Source organism: Rhinolophus ferrumequinum, chromosome 9 (genome assembly GCF_004115265.2).
Source record: "Rhinolophus ferrumequinum isolate MPI-CBG mRhiFer1 chromosome 9, mRhiFer1_v1.p, whole genome shotgun sequence".
Lineage (NCBI taxonomy): Eukaryota > Metazoa > Chordata > Mammalia > Chiroptera > Rhinolophidae > Rhinolophus > Rhinolophus ferrumequinum.
The window spans coordinates 52,848,704-52,876,658 of NC_046292.1; the positions used below are offsets into that span (position 1 = coordinate 52,848,704).

Here is a 27,955-nt window from a genome sequence, read left to right on the forward strand (position 1 = left end):
AAAAAAAAAGAAGAAGAGAGTGAAGTATTTCCTGTAGCGATATTTACCAGAAGGGATCAGATACCTTAGACAGATCAGTCAACCTTCTTCCATTAAATCCAGCTCAGTATAGCGCATAGAATCAATATTACAAGATATAAATATAAATGTTGAAATCACTTAGTGTCACTTCTGAGTGAAAACAGAAGCCTGGGGAAATTTTCTTTCATCATCTTTATACAATAATAGAAACCATTTAATAGAAGAGTTACGATGGGTTGATTTCTCATTTTTACAATATTATTTTTAATTCTATCCCACACATACCACACCTTCACCCTGGATTCTTACATTTAAATTTCATTAGAGAAATCTCGATTGCAAAGTTTTAGGGGGAAAATAGTGGAGAGAGTTGGGAAAATTGAAACTATTTCCTAGCATTCAGATCCTTTCAAATCCAATTTTGTAGAACACAAGAAGTCTGCTAACATTTTACTTATGTTCGTTTAAGATTTGTAATTTTGGAAATGCTTCCATGTTGATCATTTGCTCTGGTCCTTGGACAAATGCAACTTTCCCCATTCTGGTACAATAAGATTGAATTCCAAAGAGGTGAAACATCTTGCTTAAAGGCACAAGGAACAATAGCAGAGCTTTGAGAGAAACCAGTTCTTCTGACTCCCAGTCCAGTGCTCTTTCCATTTTCCTTCCTTCACTGTACACCATACATGACAGTGTATAATTATCATTTTAAGTAGAGTCTTGCTGTCTACTGTCCATGTTACAAGTTTCTTGATAACTGATTATTTTGGTTTACAATGTGGTTCTCTATCAGTAAATGTGAAGCTTATTACTGATGAAAAATACACGCAGGTCTGAATTAACTCATTGAGGAAACAGAAGTATCTTCACACTTGTTCGTTTAATTAAAAGGTAGACTGCTATCTTTTGGTATGTGTTAAACAAATGTCAGTCTCTAGATAAAGGGAGAAATATGATGATATATTGAAATCTTATCAATGACTCATGATATCTGTATTCTAGCCAAAATAGATGAAAAATTTAAAGGCTATGTCCTTTGATGTTCTGTGTTTATGTGTTTGAGTAGGTTTATTAGTTTTTAGTTAACTAATCCCAATGAAATGCATTTTCTGCCTTTAAAATATTTCACCATTTTCAGAAAAACACCCAGGGACCATTTAGTTCTTACATGAGGCGTAATTTAAAACAAATGAAATGAAACAAATACAATTTCACTTTGGTGTGAAAAATGGACACTGTCTGTGAAGCTGTAATAGGTGGAAGGACTGAGTTCTATAAAGGACTATAATAAGCTTCTTATGATTCACATAAGAGAAAAGAAGTCATTTATAGACTGATCAAAGAAAATTATCTGAAGAAAATAGAATCACAAGATTGCACAAGGAGGATGGAGACAAACTAGAAAAATGGCTCACCATAAACATTATAACAAAATCATAATGCTATTGTTTTTCTGGAAACTAGTGAAAGTTTATTAACTTTAAATAAGAAAGATGCTTTCAATATGTGCTACCAAAATATACTTATATGACCCCAAAGTAACAAAAAACTTACTTATAATAAAACATCTGGAATGAAATATTCTGATGTAATATGGAGAGGGATATTTAATTAAGGAAAGAGTTTTCCCTCTTATCACTATTATAGAGATATCACAATTATTCATTGAATCACCATTTGGCAAATTTCATTTTGAACAAAACACTAAATGTAATATTATCAGAGTGTAAAAATACTCATAATTTACGCAGGCAAACCTCATAGCAACAGTGTCTCTTAATTTAGTATTTTCATTTAATTATCTAACCCTCAGTTTCTTTGTGAGTAAAACAGACATGATAGTAACAGCACATCTTCTTTACATTGTTACAAGAATATATAACAGAGCATACTGAAAGCACTCAGCACAGTATCTGCCATGATAGAAATACTAAGGAAAAGATAGCTATTTATACTTTCAAGCTTTTGTCTCTGACACCCTATCTTTGACTGCTACCTGGGGCCTCACATTTGCATTCTTCTTTCCTGTCCCTGAACCAGGTTGGCCTCTCCATCCTGCTGTAGCTAACTCTGTCTCTTGTGAAGAAACTTTCTGCCTCAGCTGCAGCTCCACTTCATAGAATCTAATTAGATCGTTCCAACCTCACGTTTAAAGTTTCTGGAGAGCAGCTGCTGTTCCGAATTTCAAAATGACAAGCAGTTGTGTTGACCAGTATCTCCTCCAGAATTTCAATACTGTATCTGTTTATTAATAGTCAGACCACTATAAAGTCACAAACTTGGACTATATCACTCCTCCCTTCCCAAATAGTTGCTCACCTTAACAGTCTCCAAGGGTTAATATGGAAAAAGTCATTGGAGACCAGCTGACTGTTCGGTGTCCCATAGTTCTAAACACTACATTTACATGTAGTGTTTCAAAGATCACACACAAAAAAATCAAAACAAAACAAAAAAAGCTCACACAAAAAAAAATCAAAACAAAACAAAAAAAGCAAAACAAAAAAAACTCAGTCTCTTCTGATGAAATGTTTTGCTCCCTTATTTTGGACAACAAGCTTTATATAAGTTACTGAATTACTTTCTTTTTCCTGTGTGTTAATAAGCTCAGATGTCAAGTTTTACTGAGCTGCTCACTGTTTTCCCAGAAAGCATGTCTATTACTTAATTTTGTCTTTCCTATTTTGATAAGAACTTTGGTTTTATTGTACCACAAAGTGTTTTTTGTTTGTTTGTATGTTTTTTTGTTTTTCAATAGCCAGGTAATGACTGTGTATGTAGGTGCACATACATACACGTAAATTTCTTGCATCTGTATTTAGGACAATGAGATGAGATAGAATATTGTATATTCCATGCATGGAATTTGGCTTGTAAGTAGATTCACAGAATTAAAGGACTTTGGAGCAAGAAATATCTTAGATATTCTCTTATACTTTCATCTTAGGGGTAAGAAAGTTGTATTCTTAAGAAGTTAAAGAAGGGGCTTGCCCCAAATCCCATATTAAGATGGTAGGGTTTACATATATGACTTTCTCTTTTTCATTAACCTTGCTATCTTGTTCTAGAAAAGATATCCTGACGAATATAGTAAAGTCCTTGGTGTCAATCTGAATATAGTAAAGTCCTTCGTGTCAATCTGTCATTCTAGTTTTGTTGTTTTAATTTTCTCTTTTAGCCTGCATCCTCCAACACAGAGTAATATCCAATGTGATTAAGAAATTGAGTAGTTTCAGGTTTTATCTCTCATCAATAAGAGAGAGATTCTTAGCTGAGGACGTAATAAGCATCCTCAGATCTGTTATTTTAATCTGTAATTTCAAATTTATTCACACAATTTACTTATTTCACCTCTAAAGTGTACAGATAGTACTTATAGTTTAGATTGCAGTATAATTTGAACACATCAAGACAGGTATTTGACTCCTGGATAGTGGATGATCAACATTTAACACGACAAATCCCTATTAAGAGCATAAGAAACTCTGCTGAGTACGTCTCTGAACATCAGTGTTATTACTTCACACATTTTTCCATTGTTTGACTTCCCAAATCTCAGATAGAGGCCTTATTGATTTTACTTGAGAACTTCCCCCACCACCATTAGTTTCTTGTGCTTTCTCTTCCCACTGGATGTTGATCAAACAGTGACTTTTACTTTACTACGTATGTGGGAACTATTCAGCCTAGAGCTGCTTCTATAGCTGTCACTCAGTGAAGGTCCATAGGCCTCCTGGGCAAATGTGCCAGATCCAAGCTTCTTTTCCAAGAAAAAAAATCCTGCCTCACTCAAAAGTGGCCACACAAATTGGCTTCAAAACTACATTCTTCCTGGAGAGAAGTCCAGAGACATATTTTTTCTGTTAATAGAACAATGCAATCAAGGATGTATCCCTTCTAAATGCTGTAATAAAAACGATTCTTGGCATAGATATGGAGGAAATGATGTGAAAGTAATATCTGTAAAAAAACATGAGAAGTTGCTATTTTAAACTTTAAGAATTTGAAGGAAATTTAGTGGTCATCTGGATCACTGGTTGACTGAAACTTGGTAAAATAAAGAAAAAAAAGGATTCATTTAAAGAATTAGTTTTAGTTGAATAAGAAATGGAGAAACAGTCCTCTAGTGGAATTATGTAACACCCAAGAAGTACTAACCACAAAATCAAATACCACCCTCTAAAGATCCAGCAGCAGTCCACAGCCAGTGTAATACCGAGGAGGAAATATGTACTGAAAATAGGAGATGGGATCCTTTTATAATCTACAGCAGGGGTCAGATAGTAGATATTTTCAGATTTGCAGACGAAAGGGTTTCTGTTGCAACAACTCAACTTTGCTGTTACAGCATGAAAGAAGCCATAGACAATACAAAAATTAATAGGTGTGGCTGTGTTCCAGTAAAACTTTACTTACAAAAACAGACAGAAGAAGGAATTTGTCCCACAGGTTGCAGATTGTTGACTCCTGATCTAGAGGAAATACATAATTTTGGTTTTGCTGACTAGACAGATAAAAGAAGTAAGTATTTGATGTAAGATTATCAACTATCCATTATTACATAGCTCTGTGTTTCAACTGTAGGTCCTGTCTTCCATTTTTTTGCATTAACATATAATTTTTTATGAAAAAATGGTGAAACAAATAGGAAAATTTTGTTTAGAATTTTATATATATAAAAGACTTACTATACACTAAACAAATTTTTATAATTGTATGAGTTTATAAATTGAATAAAATTTTGCCACTTGGTGTCATCAGTGTTATTAAAATGTATATACACATTGAATAAGATTTTATAATTTTAATGCATATATGTTATATATACATTAAACACAATTTTGCCATCTGCTTTCACTTTTATTTCATAAAAAAAAGATATGTTAATGCAAAAAGAGAAGACATCTATTTAGGATGAAGACAGTGCTATATAAAAATGAATAGTTGTCATATACACACACACACACACACACACACACACACACACATATAACCTATTGGTTCCCTTTCTCTGGAGAACCCTGACTAATACACTGGTCTATGAATAAAACACTATGGTATCCATCATTAGTGCATCCTTTCACTTTCATAAGTGCCAGAGTTCACTTAGGTAGCATTCCTGATAAGAGATTATGCAGTCTTTATTACTATTCCAGTAATAGGGAGTTTACTATCTAATATGGTTTCACTTCTATTTTACAATAGCTCTCATTATTGGAAATTGTTCCAGAAATCTTGGCCATTTTGAGATTAACATCATTTTATAACAGTAAGCCCATGAACCATCATTTCTAATTCTATTATTGGCACCTCCATGTAGGCAGTACTGCACACCGTGTATGCTTTTAGTGATGGTTAATAGCTTGAGCTTTGGGGTTTATCAAAACTGACTGTGAATTCTGACTTTGAAACATACTACTTGTAGTCCTTGGGAATATTACTAAATGTTGAGTCCCAGTTTCTTTACATTATAAATGCAAATAATACCACCTAAAATATAGGGACATTTTTGCCTTTTAATTATGAAAATGAATATGAGTTACCTGGCAGATAATAAGGGCTGCCAAAAGGATACTGCTGACAACATCACTGTTGCCAGTGGTATTAGAAGAAGAGATCAAATCATTACCCAAAGTCACCAGAAACATATTTCAGGTTTTATCGTTCATTCAACAATATTTTTAGGCACCTACCACATTGCAAGCACAAAGAAGATAAGGACAGAAGCGGATTCAGCTCTTGTGCATCTTGTACCCCAGCAGAGATAAAAGATGGTATTGTGTATACCCCCATGAATCCTCAACAAAAGCGCGTCATGGTCAGTGGGTTTGTTAAATCTTAGGAGTCTTTTGCCCATGTCTGAATACTTCCATAATAATAATATGTACCCCTATAGCAATCACAGAGCTACATACTGCCCTTTTCAACATTCCTGATAGGGAATCACTGATACCAATACTGTCTTCTGACTGTGGACTGTTCACACAATTCCTCTTCTGGTTTTCTACTGAATATATATATACATATATATATACATATATATGTGCATATGTATATAAACATATATATGTTTATATGTATATGTTTACATACATGCATATATATATACCATATATATATATAATATATATATATATATATATATATATATATATATATATATACACCCTCCCTTGTATTCAGAGGATAGGCTGCCACTATATACTATTTAGTAGGTTCGCACCACCTTTCAAGTGTAGATTTCAAATTTTTGGATGTTTTTAGAGACATAAATGGAAGAATAAAATAATGAAATTGAAAGGCAGTATATATGAAAACAGATGCTGAAAGACAATCTGAATTACATATATTAATCCAGGCATGTTTGACGTTTAGTCTAGACACTATGATTAAAGATGATTATGTCAGGGTCTTAACAAGCTCAACGTGTGTCTTTCTTTGCTTTGGTGGGGTTTGGAGAAATCGTATTCTAGTCAACCCCCTTACAGCTGATTACTCCACCATCTGTAGGAAGAAATCCTAGAAAGGAGAAATTTGCATACTGAAGCTTAGTAAAGGTTGAGATCCAATTCCATTACCTAACTACCTAAGTCAGAATTTTAATTCCACCTTAACCCTTTCAGATGATAGTGTTAGACTGTGCATGAACTCCAGGTATCATAAGCAACATTGAAGAGATTCAATACAAATTTAAGAATCCAACAAATTCATCAAGCATGCCATAAAAAACTTTTATCTTTTTAATTTTTTTTTTTTGGTTTATAGGCTCAAATTGTATTGGATTATTTTTCTTATTCAGAATGAGCCAGTATATCTATTACTGTACAAATCAGATTCAACAGATGTGTAGATAGAAAAAAAAAAATTTTTTTTTTCTCTTAATTATGTGGAAACTACACCAAATCACTTTCTTCCTTCTTCCTGATCTGTGGATCCAACATATGGTCTGTAACATTTCAGAATGGTGATAGGAGCAACTGGCAATATGTGATGGCTGCAGAGCAAGAGAACACCTGGGAAGAGAAAGGCTGGCTGTTTTGAAGACTGTACCTCCTGTTACAGAAAGCAAGAAAAGAAAAAGAATAGTGATTCCTTTGAGCAATAAACCTCCAGGTGACATTTCCAGGCTGGTGCCAGTCAGAGCAACAAATGCCTGGGGTGATGAATTGGGCATGAAGCACACACAATTTCAGGGCAAAGCAGTGGAACAGAACTAAGAGACAGAGCACGTGATCAAAAAGAGGAGACTAGAAGCTTTCCTGAAAGAGCTGAACTGAGAAACTTTGTGTTCCTCATAAATGACAGGAATGTTCCAATGACAGAGCTGAGGACAGAGAGCTTGTGAGCAGCACACGACACACTCCTGAGAGTTTCTAGTGCCTTCTGCACTCTGCATTCATTGGTCAGACAGCAGGCTCTACCTTCTGGGTTGGAGAACAAAAGTTAAAGGAGAAGAGGATATCACTTTTACAATTGCTACTATTTCTGTTTTGTTTTATGATCTATTGGAGTTTAAATGCTCTGGAATTACAATTGCTAATGATCCTTTTAACATAAACACTTTTGTGAAATTAAAAAAAAGTAAAGTCATCCTTTAAGTTGGAGGAGGCAGCGCAGATGAACAAAATGAGCCATGTATTGAGAATTGTTGAAGCCCAATGATAGGAACACTGGGTTTGCAATGTTATTCTCTTTCTCTTAAAAAAGAACCCCTGTCTTCAACCTTATATAAAAGTTGAGCAAACATCCGATTTCTCTTCTCTCCGTTACCACGAAATTTCTTCAAACAGACAAGCTTTCTCCACTTGTTCTCTACCCCGCCTCCTATATTCGTTATTTAACCCACAGAGTCGGGCTCCGTGTCCCACAGTGTCACCGCTTTTATCAACATCAAAACATATCTCCATATTGCCAAACACAATATGTTTCTGTAAGTATTTTACCACTCATTACATTTCAATTCATTAGATCTCTTTCTAATTATTACAACTTCCTTTCTGAACTTTCCCCTTCTATGTCTTCGTCTCTCATACTAACTCTCTTCTTAAGTCTCCTTTGCTCTCTTGTTTTCCAAATCCTCAGACATTGATCGTGGACCTTCTTGTGTCTCTCTACTTTGCCTCCATCGCACAGACTTACACTCATGAAAAGTCATTTCTCGTTCTGGCCATTTCCTGGAGATCGAGCCTCATATATCCAATTATTCACCGATGTTTCAATTTGGATGTCTAAAATGCCTTATAACTTCATATGGCCAAAATAGAAATTTTGATTCTCTCCTGGTTTGCCTCATCTCATTTAACAACATGCCCATTCTCCAAGTCGATAACACCAGAAAACGAAAAGGTAGTCCCCATCTTCCCTCTCTCAGAGTCTTTCGGTTTTACCTGTATAACATGAGATTCACCCACTTTTCTTCATCTCCACTGCCATCACCCTTGTTAAAATGAACATTGTCTCTCGCCTTAACTGTTACAGTGGTCTCCTAAATGGTCTCCCTGCTTCTGCTTCAGGCTTCTTGTAACTCATTTTCCCCACAGCACCAAAAACTTCTTCTATATATTAAAATCAAATAATGGTACTCCTGTGCTCAAACTCCCCTTAGCTTCCTTTTCCATTTAGAGGAAAAAAACAAAAAATCTGATCTCCTCACCATGGACTACAATCCCTAGTTGCTCTGACCACCTTCAGCTAATCTCTAACCTCCCCTTAAGTCACTCTCTTCGCCTTTTATCAGCTGTTCCAGCCTCACTAATGTCCATTTTGGGGCACGACGACTTCTTTCCTGCCTTCAAGCATTTACAAATGCTGGGCTCTCCGCTAACAATGTGCAGTCCTGCCTGACACAGCAGCCTACACAGCAGTCTCCTTTTCTTCAACTTCATGGCTCATTTTAGATGATAAGGTGTCAGAAATGCCTTATTGTCATATTCACAGCCTTTAGTTAATGTGTAATTGTTTCCTTCTTCATCTAATTCTCTTCCAACAAGATTGTAAACCCCTTGAAGGTAGTCGCTGTATTTTTTCCTCTTACATCTGTATACCCAATGTTCAGCAAGCTGTCTGACACATATGAGTTCAATTGATGATGTTTGAAGAAAATAAATATTTATAACATAACTATTTATGACATAATGAGTTAGGCATTTATTTTTACTTAAGCAATCTGTGTTTGCAAAACATGTAAACCAGGCCGAACACTTTAAACCCCAGATGTATTTGTACTATGATGAAATTAAGAGTTGTCAAGCTTTTTCAACACATGGGAAATATGCCCCCAAATTTACCCTAGCAATAAGATTTATTAATCACCCCAGACAGCCCAATCTAGTGGAAATAGTCAGGAGGTAGTTAAGAAGAATTGTTGATTTTCTCATTTGTTGCCTGCTGATCACTTTTCAGTCAGCTACTATCTTTACTATGTTTGATAATTTAAGAAGCACCGACTAAGACTTTATTTGAAAGGTAAACATTCATTTATACCTATCACATTTTAATAAACAAATCTATAGCTTCACTGTGCACTTTAAGTTTCTATATTACATAAATAGAAATGCTTATACAACTTTCCCAAAAATCAATTAAATGCTTCCCCCAGATCCAGCAGGCCTCTACTGAGTCAAACACAAGGTTGCGAAGACATTTCATCTTTACAGATGTGTGTTCAAAATCTATAATTATTCCTTGTCATGTCATAAAAGGAAAAAATGGAATATACTTCCATGAAATACCCTGTTCTAATCAACTCCACTGAGAGTCTTGCTCCTAGAGTTCTCGCCTTCTCTTCAGCTGGTTCTTTTGTCCTGTAATTGAATTGAATTTGCTCCTCGCCCCATTCCTTCTAGACAGCTTCTCATTTGAGAGCTCCGAAGATGTATTACACTAATATATCGTCAGAATGACAATGCTATGATGATGCATGGGTATAATACATCTTCAGAGCCCCAGCACTGTCCAGAAACAATACAGCCAGTACTGGATTAAATTCAAACCTAATGCAAAAGGAAACATTTAAAAAAAAAATTGGCTAACAAGGTGGTGACAAAAACAAAAGAAAACAAAAAACCAAAAAAAAAAAACAACAAAAAACAACCACCCTTAATCAAAAAAGTTATTTGAATGTACTTCATAATCCTGTATACTTTAAAGACAAGTTTTCAAGACTGTAGCAGAGCTTATTATGAATTTGTAAATTATTGCAAGACTATTCTCTATAAATTTCTGAAGATTACAACAAAACATAGCCTTAGTTAGAAAAACACACACAATAAATCTAGTTTCTTACACCTCAGTCTCTCTGGCAAAGTGTATATACAAAGTTTATATGCAGTAAATGTTGCGTTTTGACCCTTTTGTCAGTTTGGTAAAATTAGTGTCAACATTTCAGGAGACATTTTCATTATGTATTATGCTAGGAAATATTTCATGAATGTTGAACCTCTTCCCTTAGGACAAAATTCCCTTGGTAACATTTTCATAAAGGGTGAAAACCCTGTCTTCTGATAGAAAATATTCCATAACTTTTTGAAACTTCCAACAGGCTCACATTGGGTTGCATAGTAAACTAGGATTAGAGAATTTATAGATAGTAATAAGAAAAATACTAACAAAAACAACAACAAACAGGATAACAGGGCACTGTTATTCATGGCATGCTGGTCACAGTGTCTCTTATATCCTTCAGCTTAGCTTTGTTTGGGGTAGTACTAACCATACAGAAGTCTAGAGTTACCTGCTCATTTATTATGAGGGCAACCCCGAAGTACTATACAGCTGTTTGAAAGACGCTTTTATTTGTTCTTTATTTTTATAGAATTCTTTCTACCGCACAGAATAAAACAAAACAAAACAAAGCCCAAATGTATCCCTCTTCAGACACATTGCATGTCTTATCCTCCCCTCTCATCACCCACCCTTTATTAGAACCCTAATAAATAATTCAAACTTTTGTTTCTAGAAGTCATTCTGGTAGTCTGCTCTGTAAACAATTCCTTTTCTACTTTCTATGTAGAGAGAACTAAATACAAAATAACAAGTCACTAGTTCAGAACTGCCATCGTTATATTGCATTTGTCTGATTTTAATCACACAAGAACACAGTATTTATCATTGCCATCCTTTATTATCTGTCCTCAAGCAACATCCACGTAAAGATGAACTGGAGAATAAATTTTAATAATAGCTAAGCATTTGGAGCTTTTAACGCTAGCTGAGTAGTCTTTAAAATTCTTTACCTGTACTATCTCCTTTATGTTAACAGCTCTGTGGTATTATCATCTTCATTTAGTGGGTGAAGAAACTGAGGCACAGAGTAAGAAATTTGCCCAGGTTAACACACATAGTGAATGGCAGGGCACGGATTTGAAACCATTTAATCTAAGTATTAACCATGTCCTTTTAAGCACTATGCAATATTTCCTTATTTATAAAGAGTTTGCTAATTATAAAAATGCTACTAGCTTTTTCTGCAACTTCTTTGGTGAATAATCTATTCACAAAGATTATAACTGAAAATAATTATTGGTAATATTATTTTTTAAATGCTAATCAGTAATATAAGTGTATTGATCATGCAAAGAATTTATTGTATTCTAAAATATTGTGTCATTTAACACTTATTTATTGAGTACCTGCTATGTAGCTATGTTTGTCTGAATTATGGATCTTAAAGAGCACACAAAAAGTTAGAGGAATAAGTATTTATCATAGTTTTATTGATTTATAATCCAAGATTACTAAAATCCTTCTAATTTTCCAGTAGTGGTAATTATTCCTAATTTTGGTCAAGTTAATTATAAAAAATATCGTTTTAACACAAGGTGGATTATAATTAAAATTCAATAACAATATGTCCATTTTGAGTGAAGAAAAATGAATACAGTACTCCTTTACACTAGAGATCATAACTCCTCCACTAATAATGCATTGTAAGCCAAACATATGCTTATGTCTATAATTGTCAAGGACATGAGCATATGTTGATCTTTTCAGTGTTGATCTTTTAAAAAAACATAATTAACACATTTTATTTTCCTTACATATATATGTATATATATATATGCACATATGTATATACAGAGGGTGCCAAAAAATGTATACAAGTGGACACTTTGGTCAACGTTGCTCAAGCAGTAGTTTGCCGTAATCAGAAGTATCCTGGACACTGATGGTAACCACTTTGAGCACCCCTTGTAATTGCAGAAGTCAAATGTGACTTGTATTCATCTTTTGTTACTGGTATATATTGAGTATTACAATTTTAACAGTTTTTTTCCTTTCTTAAAAATGTGTATGTATTTTTTTGGCACCCTCTGTATATGTGTGTGTATATATGTATGTTTGTTTGTTTATTTATTAATAATCCAGTAACAGCACTTAAATTCCAGTAGGACTTTTGTACAAATGTAGTGTTGATGGACATGATCTTAAATTTATGGGGAAGTAAAACCAAGTTGTAGCTTCACTTACTGCCCAGGTTTAATAATTGCTGGGTTCAAATGAACATCATGCTCTTTTCCTCATGACTGTGATACATGAAGTTATAACACTTCACCTGTAAACTACTGACTATATTTTAACCTAACATATGTTAGAAAAATATCTGGGACATACTTAGTATTTAATAAATAATACTTAATGTAAATATTATTTAGGCTCATTTTTTACATGCACAGTACCTCCTGGTACTCTTTCTGGATCCTTTCTGGATCCATTTCAATATAATGAATGGAATTTTTATACATGTAGTCTCAGTATAAATAAGCATGAAGTTTACAACCAGAGTAAAAGATGTATTTTCCAACATAACTTGTAAACACGCCTCCAACTTGTTTAGATACAACCATTTATGTAAACCTTTCCCTAATATAGGTAACATGACATTGAAATCACTCAGGGAAAAATCTCTACAAAAATCTAATTCCTAATATATAAATATCCTGATGCCAACTTTTGAACCCTACTTCAGTACACTATGGGGAGAGAAAATCTAGACTGTTATTTTTTTCTAATGCCTTAGCTCTCTCAGAAAATGAAGATCCGAGAAGGGGATGGGCAGTGGGAATCTATTATGAAATGTTTTGACATGCTTGAAGGGTTCCTGTTTCTGTTTTATATGGATAGGCACTTTCCGCTGAGAATAATGGATTATTTCCTATATTGATTCATCATGTCCCCAAGTGCATTGTTTAGCCTTAGATGTATCTTAAAATACTGAAAATTATCTTGCTTCCTACAGTCAAATAGCGGGTATTAACAGTTTTGCATATAAACAATTTCACATAGCCTACCACTAGCTAGATAGATGGAGAGCAGACTTTGGAAACAGACACATGAAAGTTAAAATTACTATAAAGAAAACTCTTAGAACAAAGAGGCACTTTTAACTTCATATATAAATTATTGGTGTGTAATCTTATGGTAAAAGTTTAACTTGCCATCATTATGTAGATTCATTTATTATATAATTATTCATTATATAAAACAATTATGGAAATTCACAAAAGCTCTACATAGAGTGCAACTCTACAAAGGAAGTAGAACCATAGTTTGTAATCTGGAGATCTGGGATTGTCGAAACGTCATCAGCATGAATTGCTGGTTTTACTGATTTTTCACTTCCTAACATTAAAAAGCTAAATGCAGTGTCAGGATTGTAAATCTGAAAACAAAAAACAAAAAACAAAGACTCAAAGAATTAGTGTTAGGGTGACAGGCTGCCAGCTTGCCAGGAGCGCCCACACGGCCTCTTCATCGTGTCACCCTCGGTGTTGGCCCAGCACTCGAGTATTCTGAAGGAAACTTGCTTTCACAAAAGAAGGATGATAATAGAATCAAGTTCACTGATAGAAAGTAATACTTTTCAGTTTGTACCTGGAATGATTTGAACTATTACCAGAATCATTTTAAACTATATCTTTCAGCAGTGTACATGGTTTTTAGATAATAATTTTCATTTTTACAGTCTTCTATTTTTTTCTCTGATGACTGCTAATGAACCTTTTCTGTTTTAAGATTGTATTTAATTCTCCTTAAAGGTTATGGAAGCTTTAATGTGCTAACATTAAACCTGTATGACTTGCAGCTGGAAAACAAAATTTAAAACCCAAACCTCTTTTAAAATATCTAATGCAGGGGTCAATGAACTTCCTCTTCAAGGACCAAATAGTAAACAGTTTAGATTTTGTGGGTCATATGATTTCTATTGTAACTACTCAACTCTACCATTGTAATATGAAAGCAGCCATAGACAGTATGTGAAGGAATTAGTGTGGCTGTGTTCCAACAACAACAATAACAACAACACACCAACAAAAACTCCATTTATGAATATAGACAGTAGGCCAGGTTGGCCCACAGGTCTTAGTTGTGAACCCATAGTCTAATGAATACTTGACATGGGTTACTCTGTTTCTCCTGAAACAGCTCTCATTTAATAATCTCAAAATCCTTAAAAATCTCTTAGTATGGAAAAATTTTTTATTATTTTTGATTGATAATTCATCTTATTTAACTTATAGCTGAGGTAAACCCAGAGCAATACTTATGGTAAGCATGGAAAATACTGCTTTTTATCTTTCAAAGTTTCTATAGTTTAATCCACATGATTTCCAAATATTGTCTTATGGCCATTTTAAGGCTACTTTAATGTTAAACAATGACTGAAATGTTTTATTAAACTCAGTATTTTATCACAGCAAAAATATACTTCAGGAATGACATGCACAGATGAAGACTACTAAAAGAATTTGTCTCCAGTGGACCTGTCACAAAAGAATGGCTAAAGAAAGTTTTCTAAATAAAAATGAAACAATAAAAGATGGAATCTTAGAACATCAGGAAGGAAGAGCAATGGGAAAGGAAAAAGATAGATAAATGCAAAATACTTTCCTTTTTTGAGTTTTCTAATGTATATTTGAGAGTTGAAATAAAAACTATAATACTGTCTAATGTAGTTCTCATGTAGGTAGAGAAAATATTTAAGATAAGTATATCATAAAAGTTGGAAAGTAAATGGAGGTAAGGTTTCTACACTTCAATGGATCTAGTGAAATGTGGCTATCCTTAGACTATTATATATATATATATATATATATATATATATATATATATATATATATATATGTATATAGTAATACATAGACACTACTACCACTATTAAAAATTATGCAAAGAGACACACTCAAAAATACATGTAAAACAATGTGAAATTCTAAAAAAAATGCTCAAGTAACGTGCTGGAAGTCAGGAAAAAGAAAACATAGAAAAAGGGGAAAAAAAAAACAGAGGGAACAAAGAGAAAACAAAAAAATGTCAGACATAAGTCCTCACAAATCAATAGTTAAATTGAATATCAATGGCCTAAATACACCAATTAAAATACAGAGATTGTCAGAATGGATTAAAAAAATGACAACTATATGTTGTTTACATAAGACTCACTTAATATACAGCAATACATATAGGTTAAAAGTAAAAGGATCTAAAAATAAATAAAATTGTTCATGGCAGCTTTATTTGTTATACTCCAAAACTGGAAACAACCAAAATATTGTACAATACATTCATGGTTAAACTACTGAGTACTGAGTGGTACATTCATATCATGAGATACTACTCAGCAATAAAAAGGAACAAACTATTAAAACATGCTACAACTTGGATAAATTTCAAGAGCATTATTCTGAGTGAAAAAGCCAATTTCAAAAGGTCCCACACTGTATGATTCCATCTGCACAACATTCTATAAATGACAAAATTAAAGATATGGAAAAGAGATGAATGGGCATCAGGGGTTAGGAATGGTGTGTAGGGAAGGAGTGGATGTGACTATAAAGGGATAGCATAAGGTAGATCTTTGTGTTGAGAGAATAGTTGTGTATCCTGATCATGGCGGTGCCTGCATGAATCAACTCATGTGGTAAAATGATACGGAACTATGTGCATACATTGCACTAATGTCCATTTCCTACTTTTGGCGTCATACTACAGTCATTAGGTTGGTGCAAAGGTAATTGTGGTTTCAAATGTTAAAAATAATTGTAAAAACCACAATTACTTTTGCACCAACCAAATATATATGATGTAATCAGTGGGAGAAACTGGGTGGTACACGGAAGCTCTCTGTACTAACTTTGCAACTTCCTATGAATCTATAGTTATTTCACAGTAAAAAGTAAAAAAAAAAATCACATTCATCTGGGGCGATATATTTAAACACTCTGAGTGCCATGTTGACCTGCACAATGAGGATAATAATACTGACCACAAAGTTCAGTTTGACGCTTAAATGAGCAAGTATGTGCAAGTACCTCCCATTCTGCCTACAGTATAGAAGATAATGCCTCAATGTTAGTTTAACCACGTTAGCTAAAACTGGTGCAAGCTGCTGCTCTTTATGTTAATGAAGTTAACGTTCTGAACCCGATTCCAAAATGGAGAGGACGGGATCTCACACTACCAAGCAGTTGTCTGACATCAGCTGTAATTCCATTCAATTCCCATACTATCTGGCAGGAGATAGCATCAGATTCCACAGGTTAACAGCTCAGTCCCACAAGAATGCTTCCCTCCCACTTACGATGACAGTCAAGCCCAGGTCATCACCTGTGCTTCCAATTCACTGGCTATAACTGGGAGGTTCAGGGACCTCCTCCTGCTTGGGTTTGATTAATTTGCTAGAGTGGCTCACAGAACTCAGAGAAACATTTCATTTACCAGATTACCAGTTTATTAAAAAAGGCTATAACTCAAGAACAACCACATGGAAGAAATACATAGGGCAAGGTATGGAAAAAAGGCATGGAGCTTCCATGCCCTCTCCAGGCACATCATTCTTCCTAAATCTACATGTTCACCAAACCAGAAGCTCTCCAAACCCTGTCCTTTCGGGTTTTTATGGAGGCTTCATTACAAAGGCATAATTGGGTAAATCATTGGCCATTGGCAACTGATACAACTTCCAAACCCTCTTCTCTCCTCCGAGGTCATGGAAGTGGAACTGAAAATTCCAACCCCCTATTCGTAGGGTTGGTAGTTTTGGCGACCAGCCCTCATTCTTTGGAGCTCATTAGTCATCTCATTACAATAACGAAAGACACTTTTACTGCTCTTATGACTTAGGAATTTCTGAAGGTTTTAGGAGCTCTGTGACAAGTGAAGATCAAATATAGGTTTCTTATTATAAATCACAATATCACAGGGGTGTAGCCATATTGACTAAAAGGAAAACAAAAGGCTGATTCATATTTAGGGGTATGTGTGTGTTTATATTAGCGTGATAGGGGTAACAGAGAAACATCAGAAAGGAATTCTTGTGTCACTACCATGTTTTCTCTTTTCGGATTTGAATTTCTAGTTCACAGAAGTCATGTAGAAAGCAAGGACAGAGAGCAGCATTCATTAGTTTCACAATATTTATGGAGCCCATACTTTGTGCCAGGTCCTGTGCTAAGACAAGTGATATAATAGTGAATAGACACTGCTTCCTGACATTAGAAGTTTCCTGTCCCATAAGGCTGCAGACAAACAAAGCCAAAGACTACAATTCCAAGAATGAGTTCCACTCAGCACAAGGTACTATGCAACTATGGAAGAAAAAGCAACTGACTTTTCCTGGGATGCTTAGAATGGTTTCATAAAACATTGTGGGATGATTGGGAGTTTGTCAATTGGAAGAAGGGACAGGGGATATTTCTAACAACAGATACAATATGTGTGAAAGTTGAGAAATCAAATTTCCACCTAGACTAACTGGATGCAGTTTTGCCTCCACATCTAGTTCTTCACTGCTCATTTGCTTTTAATCCTCCACAATTGAGTTTCTGGCCCATTATGCCACTGAATTTTCATGATGATCACCAAATAACCTAACCCACAGGTAAGTATTGGCTCCTATTTGACCTGATTTACATTGGTCACCATTCACTGCTGCGGGAAACGTTTTCCTTTTTGGTTTCTCAAAATCATGGCTTTCTGTATGTATTCCTACATCTCTGACCACTTGTTTGCATTCTCCTTTATAAGTGCTCAATAATTGTTTACTAAACAAAAGTAATCCGTGAAGGACTCATTTCAGAAAAGAGCAACTTGAGCCTGTTTAAATGTGGACAGTATGGAATCAACAGAAGGTAAGAGGTTAAAGAGGATATCCAGTGGAATAAAGATCTGAAAAATGGGAAGTGATGGAATCCAGAACGTAACAGAAGAAAGGTGGCTTCACTGAACAGGCTTTACCTTGAGTTAGGTAACAGTCTTAAGTGCTTTAGATAATTAGGGAGAGAATATCCATCAAAAGGCGTTAGGCATATGGAAATTAGACAACAAAGAGTTTGAGACATACAGCCATTATTTATGCTCATATTTTAGTTTCAGAACCAAAATAGTATCTTTGTCAGATAATAAACACTAGCAGGATAGAGAGAGAACATCTCTGGGAATTTCAGATAGCAAAGAATAGGTATAAACTAGGAAACAGAGATTAAGATAAACAGCAATGAATAACAAGTAAAACTTAGACAGAGGCCTTTAAAATGCCTAGATATTTGTTACATGTAAACTATTATTTTAAAATTTATCTTTTAACCTTTCCTATTTTTTCTGACTGACTCTAGATTTGTTAATAAAATGTGTAATTAAAATTTTTATTTTGTCTTTATATGCAAAATGAGATGGCTTATGTAAACTTGTCAATGTTCTCCAGAAGCTCAAAGTGATTTTTAACTTCATAATACCCTCATTTGACAACAGCTCTCTGAATTGCATTTAAGAGCTGTAAACAGGCCCCTCCATTTCAGACAGAGGGTTGGAGATTTTATTTGGTCAAAAATTCAAACACATTTCAGTAGCTCATTAATAGTTAATATTATGGAATATTGACTCTAAGTCATAAAATTTGTTCAATATTCTATACTATTCTATTTAGTCCTCATAGCACTTCTGTGAATTGGGTATAATTATTATCACCATTTTATACTTTAAGTGGAAAGAAGTTAATTTTGTCTAAGATCTTACAGTTGGTAAAAGGAAGATGTGGGTTTCAAATCCAATTCTGATTGACATCAAATTTCATGAACTTAATCTCTATGCTATTCTGGTACCATCTGATTTATAAGAAATTACTGGTAGGAATTAAAGGGAATCATAACCCTTATGTTAGGAATTTTCAGAAAACCTAAAAATTTTTCTAAATAGATAGGACCCAGTCAGAGATTAGTCAATATAATAGGTTCTCTGGTAAATAAAAATGTATGAACCTATCTAAATCTCTAGGGATAGAACAATTTCCCCCTTAAAATTTCCTTGATATAAATATTTTTCCTATTAATTCTATATGCACTTTTATATATGTGCTACATGCCTGCCCCTGTTCCACACTTGTTAGATAAAACCAAATAAATTATGGTCTATCCTTTGCAGTGAGGTTACATAAGGTCTTGTGGTTAATAGAAAAATCACAGGAAGTAGCCTAGACCTCTGAGGCTCTGATAAGTTTGCTATAATTTGCCAATCAACAGTTATCTATTTTATACTAATATATAATGATACTAACCCTACGTGTAGGTGTCTAATCATGTGCAGTAAAGTGAAATGGTTGATTCCAGAGCTGGGGAAGGAAAGATGCAAGATGAGCCTGGCGTACTTCGTCATGCAGGAAAGTATGAATGAGTTAAAGAAGAAAAAAAAAGACGGGGGCATATCACAAGGAGACAGGAATCAGAATAAAGTAACCCCCACTGGCCAAATCAGGGACAATTTAAGCATCAAAATAGTTAAAAACAGTAATGAATTATAACAATTTTTACAAGTCAGGAATCTATGAGTCTATGTCATAATAAGCTAATAAATAAATAACCAAATGAATAACAAATAGGGGAAAGTGAGGTTCTTGTTAACAGCAGAATGCCAAGTGCTAATTGGTAAAAGTAGAAGGATTGCCTAAACTAGAAAATTCATCTTTTGTAATCATTAGGGTTAAGATTGGTTCACAAAAGAATCACTGATAATGCTAAATCTAAGGGTAAGGTTGACAAGTAGCAGGTATTTACATGTTAAGCTCTTCAAATCTTCCCCCTGCTGCTTATTGGTAGCATGGGGAAGAAAGAAAAAGTAACTATACAGTGCAGAAATCAGACAACACCTTGATTCGTAATCAAAATTAACATCACAAATGAGGAACAGATGGATATACTGTGCCTCTGGATATCATTCCTTGAGAAGGCTACAACTTCATTTATTTATTTCCAGGTGGGCATAACTAGAATCTAATCATGAGGAAACATGAGTAAAACCAAAAATGAGAAATGTTCTATTTTTAAAAAGAGGTACATGCATTTTTGAAAAATGTCAATGTTCTAGTAGTGACAAACAAAGACTAAGGAAAAAATTTCCAGGCTAAAGAAGACTAATGTGGTATGACAATTAAATGCAATACTTGGATTCTGTACTAGAGGAAAATAAATTCTATAAAGGATGTTATTCGATCCGTTGACACAATTGGAATATGTAGAGTAGAATAAAAGTATGATAACAATGTTAAATGTATGAAAGTTGAAAACTGCAATGTGGTTATGTCAGAGAATATCCTAATTCTTCAGAAATGCACACTGCAATAACTAGGGAGTGTTGCCACGCAGCAGCCTACCTGTCTGTCTCTTCGTACCTGCCCCTAAAGAAAGGAGAGTCTGTGAGAGGGATCCTTTCAGGGACTTTGCTTCACCTTTGTGCTTGCACCTTAAGTCTCCCTGTTTGACCCCAGAAAGATGGCTGGTCAGCCAATGACGAGTAAGATTCCCCATGGGGGGGCAGGGGGGTGGGAGGGGACAACTCAAGCCAGGTGCAGTCCAGTGGGGACCAACAGAATCCAAGGGGTTCATAGAGGTGGGCACAGTCCCCCACCTTCCCCCGGTTAAGGAGAGCCTCTGCCTCTGTGGCTGCATTTCTTCCCACAACCTGCAGGGGAAGAGATTCAATGATGTGCTCTCCATCTATTCATATGCATAAAGGTTGTGTCCCTTGGGGAAGTACAGACATCCTGAGACTTCTGGTTCAGCTGCCTGCAGTCAAGTGTGATTGGCTTGAATCAGTTTCCTATTATGATGTATGGAATTCACAGATCTTGAGATTGACGAGCTTTATCCTCACCTAACTAATAAAAGCTAATGTGTAGGCCCAATTCAGGGCCCAGTCCTGAAGCTGGAGTCCCTTGGCCCCGCTTGCAGTCTATTCATGGCTACTGTCTTTTCTTAACCCTGCACCGCCCTCCTTGCTCCCCACAACCCTCGTCGCAGGACGCAACGAGGGAGAAAAGGGCATGATACATACAGGTAGCTCTCAAATGATTCAATGAAAAAAATATACGTACACGTATTTTTTCTACATACTCTACACATAGCAAACAATGAAGCAAATGGGAGAAATGATTATATAGGAGACCGAGTAAAGGATATAGTACGTTCTTTGTATGATTTCTGAAATAATTTTTAAACATAAATGTGAAATTAATTCCTAAATATAGAATAGAAAAAAAAAACAATAGAAAGGAATCATTGGTATGTAAACTCTAAGGAAGCTCATATATCCAGAAACTTCTTAGGAGAGATATTTTAGGGGAACATACACTGAGTTGTTTGAACTAACAGGTGGAATGGCAACTCCAACTGGCTCAGGTAATGTCTGTGATGTGGTTGAACCCACAACCTAATTGTTTTGTAGATTAGGGAGAAGCTCTGTGGAGCTATCATTCTGTGACCAGACATCCCTATTGACTTTTAAAACTATTAGTTTTGTGCAAACACAATTGCGGTTTAAAAGGTTAAAAATAATTGCAAAAAGTGCAATTACTTTTACACCACCTAATAGAAAAGACCATGAATGAGTTGGCAAGAATTGCCAAAGATACTGATAAAAGGATATAAACAAATCACACATGTACATAAACTAGCCATTGTTTCTAATGCTGACAGGGAATACAGATGACCGTTGAACAACACGAGTTTGAACTACATGGGTCTACTTATACATGATTTTTTTTCAATAAATATCTGTACTAATTTTAATTTGCAGTTAGGAGTCCACAGATGCTAAGGGCCCACTGTACGCATTCATCTTTTCCATTTTATATAGGGGACTTGGATGTCTGTGAACTTTGGCGTCCATGGTGGGTCTTGGAACAAATTCCCAACAGATAACCCAGGGACAATTTACATGTTGAGGGAGTGAAAAGTTATAAGCAGATTTTTGAATGTGCGGAGTCGACACTGCTAAAACCCACATTGTTTAAGGTTAAACTGTATATCTACACCTATTTTTAACACTAAACCCTGTTCATGTGGTGACTACTGTTTTGAACCACATTTCTTATGTGGTATAGCAGAAGAAAAGAGGAGAATATCCAACATATTGTTATTTTTAGGTAAAATATAAACAGATCGGTGAATAATAATTCTGTGAATTATAATTTTGTATTCAAATATAAATACATAAGTTGGAAAAAGCTAATAGAATTATCAGACATGTTACTTAAAGCAGAAATTCCACAGTGTTGTGCATTTGAATATAGATCATTAACAAATTATAATTTGAAACTATTGGAAGCATTAATAAAAATATCAGCCTTGTCTAGCTATTTATTGGATAATAGTTAATATTTATGCTAATTTTACTAATTTGCAGTTTGGCAGGATCAGGAAAACAAATCTATACACAGTTTAACTTATAAACCCAATCTGTCTTCCTTCAGCTTCATGATGTTATCCATCATCATTATTCTAATAACTTCACTAACCAACATTCATGCTATTTAATTAAACTAAAATGTATCCAAGCACTCAAAAAAGAAGAATATGCATAATAACAAGCATTGCAAAGCAGGAGAGTTAAGTCCAAAATATTAATCTTAAATTATATAAAGATGAAGATTATGTGCTTCGTTCTTACAAAAATTATATTACCATATCAGATTTAAATCACTGGAAAGATGATTAAGAATCATACATTTGCATATCATCTTATATTTGTTAAAGCACATTTACGCCTGTTATCTTTTTGGGTCTCACAATAGCCAGGGATTATTATCATTTGATTTTTGGAAAGTAGAAAACTAGCTGAGAATCACTGAGGCTAAGGGATTTGCACTAAGGTTGGCTGAACTGGTGAATAGGGAAGTTGAGATAGGAGCACATGTATCCTAACTGCTATCCCTGGGTTTGTCTCACACCCACATAGATTCCGGTCACTAATTCAGTGCTCACATAACAGTTTTATGGTTCTGTAGCCACTCGAGGAAGTGAAGCGTTAGCAGTCAAGAGCACACTCATGCTTCAGAAATATTGTAAGGGCCATAATGCATATTATATAAGTGTATACTGCTGTTATATTGATTTTTCCCTCACATTAATAGTGATATTAAGCATATGATGTGAGTTAGTTTCATTAGTCTACTGCATAAATGAGGAAACTGAAAGACACTTAAGCATAAGTGATATTAAAGAAAGCATTAGCCGATAAAATAGATGTTCTAAGCGTACTCTTTTTATGCCTACATAAAATGTGCCTTTCTGATTTCTTTAAAAGTAATTTCATCGTACTAGCTTTGTTGGAGCTATTTTCACTAAAAATATATATAAAATAAATTAAATAAAATTTTATTATCTGAAATGTGGTATCCTATTCATTAAAATCATTACCCACACTTCCATGGTACACTCAAAGCTCTGTAGTTCAAATATTTAAATTTTACACAAATTGATGGTTCTGTTGGAGTTGTGGCTGTGAAAACAGAAGGGTTTTGATGATGATTACCCTCGACTTCCTCTGTAGGAGTATTCACACTGCAGCAGAAGCACCACAAACCCATAAATATGTTATATCCCTTAATTTCACCTACTTGTTTGATCTTGTATAAGTTACTTAAACTCTTGAGTTTTTAGACCCCTCTTCAGTTAAAATTTAATTCTAACTACCCGATCCTTAATTCTGAACCACATTTTCAAATTAGACCCAACGACCTCATAATTTGTATTATTTCTTACTCCCCTGATTACCTTAGCAGTTCATGAGGATCTATTAACATGTGAATGCCTATTGAATAAACGCCTTAAACATTTAAACGAAGTTCTTTCTCTTGTGATATTTCCATCATTTGAGTCTTCTGTCTGTTGATTTGTGATCTACAGTATACTAAAATGAAAATAACCTTGACTAAGAATAAAGAGATGTAGGTTCTATCCTGGGCTCGGACATACAATGTTCATTTGACTTTTGTGAGCTACAGTGTGTTTAGTACAAAAAGACACATCCTGCCAACCTCATGAGTAAGATGTAAAAGAGAAGCTGCCTCTTAAGTTCTGAATGTGGAAGGTTACAGGAAAATATTGAAAAGCACAGACAACACTGATATACTTCTCCTTTACCTGACGGGGAGATGTGCCGCCATGAAATGGAAGGCTCTGGCTTCCCAGTGGCCAAGCAAGTGAGGGTGACATTGGTTCCTTCATTGATGGTCATATCATTTGAGATGTCATATATCTTCGGAGGAACTGAAATGGGAAAACATGCAGTGGTCAGAAAACAGATTCTGTACATCCTCACTACTTTCCTAGAGTTTTGTGTGTTTTTTTTCTTTCAGTTGATTGGTTTATTTTTCTCTAATTTTCAGTTATTAAATATTTCAGGATGAGTGGAATATTTAATAACAAAAAAGCTTAAACATTTCTTAAATTGAATTTTTACTGGGGATACTTTCTCTTATGTATACTAAGATATAGCCAATCTGCCTCCTCTGTCTATGTATCTTCACTATAATGATGGTTTCCTTGTTAAAATGATTAAATAAAAATGGAAACCTGGAAGAACATTAAAATAGCAGAACAGTTATGCCCACATAGTGATTTAAGAGCCGAGTAAGGTAAAACATGTACAGGATTGGGAGGTAAGATTTCGGGGTCCAAAGGTATTTTGAGCCTCAATGTTCTATCTGCCAAATAGTGGGCTGGAAACCGCTGATTGAAACAGGTCTCTTCATTTGGGGATTTCTTAGAAACTCTGTTTTGCCCACTAAAAATCTCCAAAAGTGAAGGGGAAAATATTATGTTTCCCCCCTACCCCTGATGTATTAGACTATGGAAGCTTTTATCCCAGAGCAGTTGGTGAAACTAGTGATGATGGAATACACTTTGGGAATTTGGGTAGAAAAATAAATCCCTAAATTAACTTCCAGGATTAAAGTGTCCATATTCTCTCAAATACCAGATGGTCTCATTTAATCTTCAAACAACATGGATATTAACCCCGGGCCCTCTACTAGCTAGTGTGTTATTTAGGACAAGTTACTTGATCTATCTCAGCTTTAGTTCATCATCTGAAAGCTGGAGATCATAATAATACAGACCATATACAGCTGCTGTGAACATTAAATAAGTCAGTATATGTTTAATGATGTCGAAAAGCACCTGGAATCAGTGTTAGCTTTTATTATTGGATGTCTTAAAAGATATAGATGATATTGCACTTAATTTCAGTGTTGCCCTTTTCCCATGCCTTAAAACTGCTCTCAGAACTTCTTCACTTTTATAGTATATATGACTGGCCAGTGCCCTAAGTTTTGGTTTACTATATAAAAATTACAGTATATTGAAGTTCCATATCAAAGCTAAATAAATTGCAATTAGATACCTTGATTATTATTAGAAAAATGTGTTATTTTACTGGTTTTTTTTTTTTAACTGTTACATTCTTAGGGTTTCTTTACGCAAGAGATGTTTCCACCGTTATTTAAAAAAACAGTAACTAAAATCTGTTATAAGTATAAATTAAATTACCCATACTTTGAATATCATCTTTGATTTTTTAACGGAACCATAACTCTGCTACAAGAAAATCTAGGATGATAATTACAAATATACAGCATTCCATTATATGTTACTGTTGCAATGGTTGAGGAAAAGGCTTATTCCTAAGTGACACACCATGGTAAGTGTTTCTAAATGACATATTTTAATTGGCATTTAAAACATATCATCATTAAACTCTTCAGTGAGCTCTTCTCAGGCAAATAATAATAATAATAAAAAAAATTAAAAACCATTTCAAACAGAAGACTCTTTTTAGCTTAACTGAAACAGAACAGAAATACAGACATTGAAATACCATAGAAGCAGGGAAAAATGTGAACGACTTACTACTGGTGAACAGGAAGTTAATAAAAATAAACTTAGAACGTTAAACAAGAATACCATTTGGCTAGGTGGATGTAGGTATATATAGTTTGATATAGTAAACTATGAAATACACATATGCATATGTGTGAATGTATACACACTCAAACATACACAAATACATATCCTGTTTCCCCAAAAATAAGACCTAGTTGGATAATCAGCTCTAATGCACCTTTTGGGGCAAAAATTAATATAAGACCCAGTATTATATTATATTATATTATATTATATTACATTAAAGACCCGGTCTTACTAAAAATTAATTATATTAATTTTTGCTCCAAAAGACTCATTCGACGAGGACTTATTTTCTGGGAAACACGGTGCATACTAATGCCCATTATTAAGGAAATAGAAGAACAAGTTACATAGCAAATTCCTCATTTATATAGAAGATAGTACACAGGTATTAGTTTAGCCTGGCTAGTTTATTTATATATTTCAAACATATAACTGATACAGCTTTATACAGTGGTTGTGTATATTTAAGAGAAATGATTGAGTGTCATAAGATCATGCATTCTATCCTCTCAATTACATTATTTTGTCAATTCTATCTGATCTTAAAGTCGTTTAGTTTCATTAAGACCCGGTTTTTTATTATATTATAATTATATTATATTCTATTAGACCTGGTATTATACTATATTATATTATATTATATTATATTATATTATATTATATTATATTATATTATATTATATTGTTATATTACATAGACCTGGTCTTATTTTACTATAAGAAACAATTTGTGCATAAACTGTCTTACATGGTTCACATTAATATTAATTTTTGCTCCAAAAGATGCATTAGAGCTGATTGTCCAGATAGGTCTTATATTCGGGGAAACACGGTATACTGCAAGTACTAAACATGAGTGGTAAACTAATATTAAGCACAACATTTGACTTCACAGAGAAACAAAAGTTCCTTAGCAATCAACATAGATTTGACATTTAACTATGTGAAATTGTGTAGTGGGAGAAGAGTGTTGAATTCCAGGTGTGACATGTCATCTCAGTGATTGCAATCACCTCCTGAGGCTTCATAATTCAGAATATGCCACAGGGAAGAAACATCTGGAAAGAGGGTGTTAGTTAGGGGATATCCCTTTGGCAAGGCTCTTCCCCCTAGCATGCATCACCTGTCGACTGCAGATACTGTGTGTAAAGAGGACCAATGAAATCCTTCACATGCACTGTAGCTTGTGGAGGCAAAAACAGGTGTTGTGCCACTGAGTACTCAAAGCCATTGCATATTCAGTTGACGACTTCCAACTTTTACTGAGTATTATGAAAGGAATAATTCTGGACTCACAGAAAATGCAAAAATTTCAAAGCATAATCTTTGTCCACAAGGAACTTAAAATTATAAGAAGGAGGCAGATAGGTAAGTAACTAAAAGGAGAGCCAAATATTTCCCATATTTTCCTTTACCATTTTACATGAGTAACACATATCTAATAGGTATGCTTTCTGGGTTCAGATCAACAGAGATTAGTTTCATGTTAGTTTCTTCCTTTTTTTAAAATTAAAGTTTATTGGGGTGACAATGGTTAGTAAAGTAGGTTTCAAGTGTACAATTCTGTAATACATCATCTCACTCTGGGTGGTGGACACACAGTGTTAGTTTCTTTTAATGTGAATCATGTAGGACAGTTTATCCACAAAGCTATTTGGTGTGATGCTGTTTATGATGAAGAAAAACTATTAAAAACC

The 27,955-nt window shown here is 34.5% G+C and overlaps 1 protein-coding gene across 1 annotated transcript in view; it reads right to left on the reverse strand.

The window, feature by feature from the left end:
- NEGR1 (neuronal growth regulator 1) overlaps positions 1-27,955 on the reverse strand; it is an 831,724-nt gene that overhangs the window by 324,074 nt on the left and 479,695 nt on the right. Inside the window, exon 3 of the mRNA XM_033115332.1 lies at positions 24,432-24,557. Coding sequence (XP_032971223.1) covers positions 24,432-24,557 — 126 coding nt within the window. The remainder of the gene's footprint in view (positions 1-24,431; positions 24,558-27,955) is intronic.